Source organism: Macrobrachium nipponense, chromosome 37 (assembly GCF_015104395.2).
Source record: "Macrobrachium nipponense isolate FS-2020 chromosome 37, ASM1510439v2, whole genome shotgun sequence".
Taxonomy (NCBI): Eukaryota; Metazoa; Arthropoda; class Malacostraca; order Decapoda; family Palaemonidae; genus Macrobrachium; species Macrobrachium nipponense.
Window position 1 is genome coordinate 46810676 of NC_061097.1, and position 10530 is coordinate 46821205.

The 10530-nt window shown below is 37.8% G+C and overlaps 1 protein-coding gene across 1 annotated transcript; it reads left to right on the forward strand.

Moving 5' to 3' along the window:
* Positions 1 to 8384: 8384 nt before the first annotated feature.
* On the forward strand, positions 8385 to 10481 carry LOC135209369 (uncharacterized). Its single transcript, XM_064242066.1, has one exon. The coding sequence runs from the start codon at positions 8385 to 8387 to the stop codon at positions 10479 to 10481; it is 2097 nt and encodes a 698-aa protein (XP_064098136.1).
* Positions 10482 to 10530: the final 49 nt, after the last annotated feature.

The following is a 10530-nucleotide window of genomic DNA, read 5'->3' on the forward strand; positions in this document are numbered from 1 at the left end:
AAAGTGTTATATTGCTAGACTTCAGATGACACGCCTTCAATAACTTAGATGTTGTAACGTCAGTTTTACTAACCACAAATCAATCAAACGTTCGTCAGATGAGGCTTTGTTTACTAACAACCATTTTGGTAGTACCGTCACAGAAAATGACTGCTAAAAAAAGTGAGAAAACGTTGATCATTCTCTTGGGTAACTGAAGGAAACATCTCCCAAATATATATATATATATATATATATATATATATATATATATATATATATATATATATATATATATATATATATATATATATAATATGGCGAGGAAAAAAATTTCTCTACCTTCAACGGAAAGTTGAAGTTTATTATTTCCACCTTGTATCTTTGCCAAGATACCCGTAAAAATATCTTAATTTTACCAAGTTATACTCATAAAGTTATAAGTGTTTGATCTAGTGATGGGATTTTCGGCTCCTTTCAGGGAACCGGATCTTTTGGCTCTTTCAGTTTTGAGATCCGGCTCCTAAATGGCTCTTTCGGCTCCCAAATGGCTCTTTATTAAGAAAACCAATATCATAATAAAAGTTGGATGGCTTTGGCAATATTAAACATTTCATACATAAAAGAAAGGTCAGTAAAAAACTCTATTTGTCAATTGTTCTTTTTCTATTAATCATCAACTAACACTTCATTATAATGAAAATATTACTTAATGAAATTCGTAGGCCTATTCAATGTTTCCCTACTTTGAAAAAAAAAATAAAAAAAAATTTGAAATATATTAAACTGTTTATATATAAGTTAATTTGCATGTTTGGCCAAATGTGTATAGGAGTTATATAAGAATGCTAGGTTAGTTCTCGTGTTTGCGTTTGGCGACTACCAACGAGATTTAAGGTAAACACAAGTTGATTTCTGGTTTGTAATAAAATTCCACTGCCTAAAATTCCTACCGTTGTTGCCTTTTTAAAGAAAATCATGTGCTGTGGACCATTTTGAGCAATCGGAGGATATAATTTCACCACAAAAATTACAAGAGGTAGTTTCAATGAAGCCGTGGTTGTGTTACAGAATTAATGTAAGCATTAGTAAACTTGACTGTAAAAAAAGTGAGTGCAACACATACGAATTGAAACAATTAATTTTGTCTAAAATCAACACATTACCTAAAGCTAATAGTATACATATGTACTGTGATGGTTCAGTGAATGGTATCAAGGTTGGATGCGGGGTGGTTGTAAGGGAATATTATGAAAATGATGTGAGTTATGACGAGACGCTGTCAAAAAGAATAGAAGATAAAACTTCTACTACTACAGCTGAATTACATGCCATTCATGAAGGGTTAACCTTAGTAGTAAACAAGATGAAAGACGTGTTTGTTTTCGTTGATTGCCAGAGTGCCCTTCTTGCGCTTAACTCTAGATATCCAGTTGACAGGGAATTAGTAAGTGTAAAGAACTTGTATATGCAATAGAAGATCAAGGGTATTTTGAAAAAGTTTTTCTGGGTACCATCTCACGTTGGTATTCATTTGAATGAGGTGGCTGATAGTTTGGCAAAGGATGCTACAAACAAAAATAATATTGCTATAGAAACCACAATAACTCTAAGCAGAAAAAAGAAAGGGTTAAAATCAAGAGGTCTTTGTGGTAAGCGGCTGAAATTCGAAAAATTTTAAACAATGGTAACGTCAGCATGAGACACTATTTGTTTGTGTCTGAACACAGCAATATTGTATATGGTAGGGCATTGTCTAAACTAGATACTTTAATGATGAGGTTACGTTTGGGATATAAATATTCTTGGGAATACATTGATGATGAAGACTAAGTGTAAATTATGCGGTGGGTTATGGAAACATACTTTACAACATTACGTAATGGAATGTAATAAATTATTATAGCTTGGCATTTGCTCTTGTATAAATTAGATCAAAATTCTTCTCATGTAAAATATTTGCTTTTCATTTTTTTATTTACGTATTTATTGTTATTTTTGTCTGAAATCTTTTGAATTTTATAGGTGGGTATAGCAGCATGCTGCTACACTCCATTTGACATATATCTATAAATATTATGAATTAGAATTCATTGACAATAACATCTAGTACTACTTCTTGACTATATCCTAGGTACATATTGTCATTGTTTGTCTAGTAATGAACCCTAGACAAAATAGACATCAAAAGAATATTCAATACTCATGTATCAATTCACATTTGGTCGTTTCCTTTTCTAAGTCTGATCATCAGAACATCGTCAAAGGTAAAGGACGCAGATTGTTATGTTAAATAAACAACAATACGAAATTATATTTTAAATATTTGCTTTTATAACAACGATTATCCTTATTTATGTTGTTTTTAATTTCTACTGTTTCAGTTGTGCTTTTTTGTTGTGAATACAGATTTTGTTTAGGAGGTTCAACAGCTAAGCAACTCCAGTACGTGACGCCCAAAAAACTTTATAGAAACGGTAAAGGGGGACCCTCTTGGGAACCGGGGTTTTTGGGTGGGAAACTGATAGGTGTCTGTGGGAGCAAAATAAAAAACAATTTAGCAGTAGGTTGACCCCTTCCTCTACAATCGCGATGCGGGCTACGCTAGCCTACTACTTACCCAAATTTGGGACTTCTTACCTATTTTAAATATGTTGAATCCCTACTCTACAAACGGGAAACGGACTCGGCTATCCTACTACGTACCTACATTTACATTTAACATGTTAGCCTACAAACGAACCCCCCAAACCAGAGTTAGGGCACATACTCTAACCTGAACCCCCCTGTATGGTAAAGGTTGTGACCTAACAAATAGAACCGACCTAAACCTGACTTTGGGAGTGTAGCCTTGCCTAGCCAGTGGGCTTCGCCCCCCTGGACCCCCCAGTATGGTAACAAACGTTGTGACATAACCAATAGAACCAACCTAACCTGACTTAGGGAGAGTGGCCTTATCTAGCCGGGGGCGAACAGTATGGTAACCAAAGAAACCAACCTAACCGCACTTAGGACATAGTTGTGATTTATTGCTGTGAATACAGATTTTGTTGAGGTTCAACAGCTAAGCAACTCCAGTACTTGATGCTCAACACTTCCTGAGATTTCACATCTTTTGTATTCACCTAAATCTTTTTTCATGGAGGGAAGTTCTGTGTAAACCGGATCTTCACTGCTCCTGTAATCACTATAATAGAATTCTTATCTGTCAACTCGTTTATAACTAATAAATAAATACTTGGAAACGGAAATGGCCGTATCTCGAAAATCTAACTCTTCTTGGTTGAGTCGGTATATTTTAGCCCAGCCTGTAAAGATTAATATATATATATTATTTTTTTTTAATATATATTAATATATATATATATATTATTATATATCTTTGTATACATATATATATATATATATATATTGAATCTAGTATATATAGAATATATAATAAATATATATATCTTTATTTATATATATATTATATTATAATTATATATATATATATATATAATATTATATAGAATATATATATATCTAGATATATAGATATATATAGTATAGATATACTATATATAGATATATAGGATATGTAATATATATATATATATATATATATATATATATATATATAGATATTTATATATATATATATATTTTACATATATATATATGATATATATAGGATACATATAATAATATATATATAATATGATATATATATATATTAATTATATATCTCATGATTATATATATATAGAATATATATGATATATAATATAGCTATATATAATTATATATAAGATTATATATATTATAACTATTAGATATATATGTGTGTGTGTGTGTGTGTGTGTGTGTTGTAAATTTATTTGTACATATACTTTTCTAACCTTTAACGAAGTCACTGCTAAGAGCTACAAAGTAACTATACCCCGTTTTCTTTAGTATAAGCTCTGCAGAAAAATTAATATTATATTTTTGAATAACTTGATTAACTTTACTTAGCATTTAAAATATTTGATAGATAGATTTAATAAATAGATTTAACTGTCCCTTCAAATTATTTAAGAAATTATTTAATTGATTTGGGGAGTGATAAGAACCATTGACCTGACATAGGCCTTTTCAAGGGTAGGCTTAGGTCGGGCGCGGGTTTTTTGGGCCTTGTTCAAACGGACGGCGAGCGAAGAAGGCGACAACTAGGTCGGCGACTTCGCCCTTTAAGTTTAATTTACGTAGTGTAGGGTTTTAGGAAATTCATAACCCTTTAAATAATTGGTTTGTGTGATCTCCTTTCCTGTTTTGTACCTATCCTAAAACCTCATCCTATCCGAAATCCTTATCTGCAACCAAAACTTTTTAACAGCCTTCGTCACTGATCGGTCGACAGGAAAATTCGGTAAGTGGAATAACATTTCTTATCAACGTACCAATTTATTTCCACGAATGCGATTAGAGGTCGCTGGGTTTGCTGATTAAATATATAGGATTTGTTTTTAGTTTACACGTGAATTAAGAGGTGTGTGTCCAAACTGGGTTAACTTGAAGGTAGGTCAAAATACTAATTTTCCACAAAGACTAGACCGCCATTATTGGACGGCTGATTTGAGCCAACGGTCTTTTCGTTAGGAAGCGGTTTCGTCTTTTAACGTTTAACTTACGTATTTAACTTAACTTACTTATTCAAGACATAATACACTGTTTTCTTTACCTTGACTAAATTTTAAGCCCTTTTACATAGTTAGGCTATTGTAATATTGGAGTTTGTGAGAATTAATTAGGCATAGACTCAGATTGAATAATTTTACAAAGGCTTATATAATTATGGGCGTAGTAATAAATTTAGTCGAAATTAGGTCTGTCTGTTTTACTTAGCATTACTATTCGGGATTAGTTTACTTTAATTTTACTTTAACCGGGTCGGAACTTAATAGAATTCTGGGACCAAACTGAACTACCCTGGGAATTTTATGGCCTTGGTTTGATTTATTCATAGTCCTATTTAGATTAATTGCATTTACCTGAATTACTTTTACCGGAATTTAACTAACCTACTTAAGCTTACCAAGCAATTATTAATCCTTTGGATTTTCTGGTACAAGTCTGAAAACACGTTAGGCGCACGGAAGAATTGTGTGCTTAACAGCCCGTTTTATACCATTTACTAAATTACTACTAGAGAACACTCAGTGGAAGGAATTATCCTTGTAATTTTGTATATTCCTTCGATCTTCCCACTGAGCGAAACAAATTTCCCACAAAGGAAGATTGGCATCCCCAGCGGGATGTTTTAAGGCCTGTGTTGTTGTCCAAGGATTTTTTTGTCTTGTTACCTTTTAAACTCATAAAATGTCTGCGACACAATTAGCATATTCCCTCCGACTTTATGAGGAAAACTGCAAGGATCTATGCACAACTGCTGTGGACTTGATTCAAAGGGCAAGTGATGTTGAGTCCTCGACCTTGGAGACATATCGTCTTAGGCTAGAGTCTCAAATAAAGAAGTATGAAGAACTCAACTTTAAGTACTTAGTTCAACTTGGAGAAGAAGGGTTCTCTGAGCAAGACCCTGATAGAACACAGCTCATTACAAAGCGGCGTCATGCCAACCAAGTCATCACAGAGAGCACTGAAGTTTTGGAGAAACTAAGAATCATTTGCATGGAAGCCAAACCCCAGAGGAGTATTGCAACAGAGTTTAGGCCATGGCATAAGGTTAAGTTGCCGTCTTTATCACTACGGACTTTGAAGGGACCGATGGAGAATGGCCCCCTTTTTGGGATGTTTTCGAGTCTAACGTTCACTCTCGTCCAGACTTGAGAGCTGTTGACAAATTTAATTACCTGAAGGGATGTTTGAAGGGTGAAGCTCTAACTCTGATTAGAAATATTCTTGTCACGAATGAAAACTATTTAGACGCCATTGACCTGTTGAAGAAAACTTATGCTAATCCAGAGAAAATAATCTCATCTCTAATTTGTCAACTAGCAGGCCTGCCTAAACCTTCTGCAGACCTGGATTCACTACGTGGCTTCTGGACTAAACTTGAACAATATGTTAGAGGCATAGAAAGAAACAAACCTAATTCGGATCACTGTACCTGGACGCTTGGACCTCTAGTTTTTCAAAAACTACCTGGCAAGGTGAAAGAACAAATCCAAAACAAGTGTGGACAGGACTACCCCTCACTCCTAGATATTAGAGAGGGGCTAGGAAAGATAATCCTGACCTTGTCTTCCTTGGATTTTGAACCCAGGGATAAGAGCAAGGAATACTCCCATAGAAAACCCAAGCCTAACCAAAGTTCCAATAGACCAGGTAATCAGACCAAAACTCAGGTTAGTTCTTACACCCCTAAGAAAAACGAAGTTACGAATCTGAGTATTTCTGTCACTCCAGGACAGCCTAATAAGACCGCTAGAACTCAAAGTTGTGTATTCTGTGATAGACCAAAAAGAACACAAAGCCTACCAGTGTGACATTTACAAGACCACGCAAGAGCGCATTTCAAGACTTACCGCACAAAATCGTTGCGTGAAATGCACTTCACCTAACCATAAGACAACCGACTGTCTTGTGAAGTTCCACAAATGTCTGTCATGTAAAACTGGACTACACCACTCAGCATTGTGCCCTGACTCCTCAACTGAGGTCTCTGCTGTGAACTATTGTGGAGACAATGACAGTGACAAAGACTTAAAGTCACAAACAAGTGGAATTCTCCCTACCGCCTTAATGAAAGTGGTGTGTCCGCCCTCAGGCAACACCAAGGAACTTAGATCACTGTTTGATTCTGGGGCGCAACGCACCTTCATCACACAAGAGGCAGTGGAAGAGTGTAAACTTGTACGAGACAATCCTGTCCAACTGAGCATCAGTGGGTTCTGGGATACCAAAGAACCTAGAGAATATAGTACGGTCACTGTACCTGTCAGGGTAAACGATGACAGCCTTGTAACTTTAAAGGCTATTGTCGTACCTAAACTACCTCAGAGCGCTAGGCCTCGTGGACTCTGTAAGATAGTGTCTGAACTGAAGAGCCAGAATGTCACCCTAGCTGGTCCTAACTTGTCAAGTAGTCAGATTGACCAGGTGAAACTGCTTGTTGGCATAGATCACTACTTTGACTTTATCCATTCTCCACAAGCAAACGGAGTGAACCTGATTGAGTCCTCCTTAGGATATCTGGTCGCTGGTAAACTGCCTAGTAATGACACCCCTATCAGTGCTCATTCTGTAACTGTAATGAGACTAGCAGTTGATGAACCTTCCAAAGCTGCTCTAGAGATACCACTTGAGATGTCTGATAGCAAATTTGCTGAAGACCCCATCCAACAGCTTTGGACCCTAGAATCAGTCGGAATCGTTGATCAAGATATGTCACCTGAGGATAAATTTGTACTGGAAGAATTCAAGAATTCCATCAATATGGTTGAAGGACGATATGAGGTATCTCTCCCCTGGAAAGTCGATAAGAAACAACTCCCTACCAACTTAGCACTCTCGAGGAAAAGACTGAACAGTACTATTCACAAGCTGAAACAAACTAATAAGTATCTGGAATTTATGACCAGATCATCAAGAACAACTGTCTCCTCGGCTTCATTGAAACAGTGCCAGAAGAAGACCAAAACCGGACAAATGTCCATTATTTATCCCATTTACCTGTGATTAAGGATTCAACTACAACGCCCATTCGTATTGTATTTGATGCAAGTGCCCGGATGGACAAGCAGGCCCCTAGCCTGAATGATTGCTTATACTCTGGCCCATCCTTGACTAGTCATTTAACCGACTTGTTGTTGAAATTCCGTCTCGACCCATTTGGGGTATCGGCAGACATCAGCAAAGCCTTCTTACGGGTAGGTCTCCAACCTAGGGATCGTGATTATACACGTTTCATTTGGCTAAAAGATCTTAACAATGAAAAGGACCTTCAAGCCTATAGGTTTAGATCAGTTCTCTTTGGAGCCACCTGCTCGCCTTTTTTACTCCAGTCAACCTTGCAACATCACTTTGAAACCTACCCCTTCACCTGAAGTTAGTTTCCTCATGACCAAATTTTATGTGGACAACTTAATTGGTTCCTTACCAACAACAGTCAGCCTCTACAGCCTTTACAAGGTTGCAAAGGAAGTCCTGTCAGATGCCGGAATGCCTTTAAGAGAATGGATCAGTAATGACCCAACCTTCAACGAAATGGTAAAACAAGAAGGTGATGGAACAACAGAAGGCTCAGATCTTGTCAAAGTTCTAGGACTTCATTGGAACTACAAGACTGACACAACTTAAGCATAAAACCCCCTACCTTTGAGGAAGCTCCGCTTACCAAACGGGCTACTTTTGAGCAACCTTTCAAAGTATTTGACCCTCTAGGATTGTTTGCTCCCATAATTGTACGAGCCAAAGTTCTTATGCAAAAGATCTGGAAACTATCTAAAAGGTGGGATGATGTTTTGCCACCAGAACTTCAAGAAGAGTGGTCGAAGATCAAGAAAGACCTCGAGAACATAGCATACCAGGAATTCCCACGCTTCACAGCCAACAGAGGGACCAACTACTCTCTTCACGTATTCTGTGATGCTAGTGAAAAGGCCTATGGGGCTGCAGCCTATTTGATGGACCAACACGCAGGTGCGAACCTAGTTTTCTCTAAAGCAAGAGTCGCCCCTCTCAAAAAGAAAAGCATACCACAACTTGAGCTGACTGCCAACTATAGTGCAGTCAAAATAGCTGACTACCTCAGAACCGTTTCCACTACCGATGGTGTCAAGATTACTGACACTGTCATATGGTCTGACAGTGAAGTTGCCCTACACTGGATTCAGAACAACAAATCTAAAACCATCTATGTCCGCAACAGGGTGAATGAGGTAAGTCAGGTCACTGAAGTGAGGTACCTCTATGTACCTGGTGAAGAAAACCCAGCAGACCTTGTCTCTAGAGGAATTTCCCTGAGGCAGTTTAAGAAAAGTCAAATTTGGTTCCATGGCCCAAGTTGGCTCCCGAACCCAGAGATGTGGCCAGAGCAGGCAGATGTATCTACATGCTACCCACCTGAAACACCTGAAGAAGTTTTAACTACAGTTGTCAGTGAAGAAGCTACTTGTCCCATAGAGATCCGTAGGTTCGCTTCCCTTCCTAAAATTATAAATGTCACTAAGCTAGTAATTAAGTTCACTAGGCTCCTTAAACGTACCATTGGGAATCGTAAAACTAAGAACTCTGGACCCGTAAACTCTGAAAATGTCGAAGTACAGAACTCAGAAGCATTACGAATTCTTATTGGCTTCACACAGAGTCAGTATTTCCCAGAGGAGTTGTCATACCTTAACAAGAATTCCCACAAAATTCCAGCCAGAATTAAAAGCCTAGGCTTGTTCCTGGATAGGAATGGACTTTTGCGATGCACTGGGAGACTACAAAATGCGGACCACCTTCCATATAGCAGTAAATTTCCTCTGCTTTTACCTCCAAATTCTCCCTTGACTGGACTTATAGTCATTCAAGCACATGAAAATGTTCTTCATGCAGGCGTTCAAGACACAATTTGCAAGGTGAGAGAAGAATACTGGATACCAAGACTGAGACAGTGTGTCAAGAAGATGAAAACGAAGTGTCACCTATGTAACCGTCTGGAAGGACCTGCATTGCGCAGGCCTCCTCCGCCACCTCTACTGGCTTGCAGAGTGAATAGTCTCCGGCCATTTGAGGTGACCGGAGTAGATTTGACTGGACAAATTCTTATCTGCAATCCAGCCACTAAAGAACTAGACAAGGTTTACATAGTCGTATTCACTTGTACCTCAACACGAGCTTGTCACCTGGAAGTGGTAAAAGACTTAACCAGCACTGCTTTTCTCAATTCCTTCAGGCAATTCACTGCACGAAGATCTTGCCCTCGTCGAATGATTTCTGACAACGCCACTAACTTCAAAACTGGTTCTTCCTTGATTCAGTCCTTGTATGATGACACTGACGTACAGTCCACACTGACTAAGGAAAATTGTAAATGGACATTCATCACACCTAGGGCACCCCATCAAGGAGGCTTCTATGAGAGGATGGTTGGCAGTGTGAAATCAGCACTAAAGAAAGCTATATTCAAGAAGAGGATTAATTCTGACGAACTGAATACCATTGTCACTGAGATAGAGCGTCGTATTAACAATAGACCTCTTACATATGTGGATGCTACATCTCCAGATACCGTCGATGCCCTTACCCCTTCTCACCTGTTGTATGGCTACCGGTTAAACTCGTTACCCACTACCATAGACCGGGACTACCTGAATGACCCAGATTTTGAGCTTGACCACAAACAATGTAATGAGAGATTCAAGTTTGTATCTCAGGTAATACATGCATTCCAAGAACAGTGGGAGAAGGAATACTTGCAGTCCCTGAGAGATAGACACTATTTCAACGGAGATCCAACTCAACCGTTCCAAACCAAGATTAAAGTAGGAGATGTGGTGTTAGTACATAATGACACCCCTCGTTGCATGTAGAAATTGGCAAGGGTCATTCAGCTGATGCCCAGCTCTGATGGACTGGTCA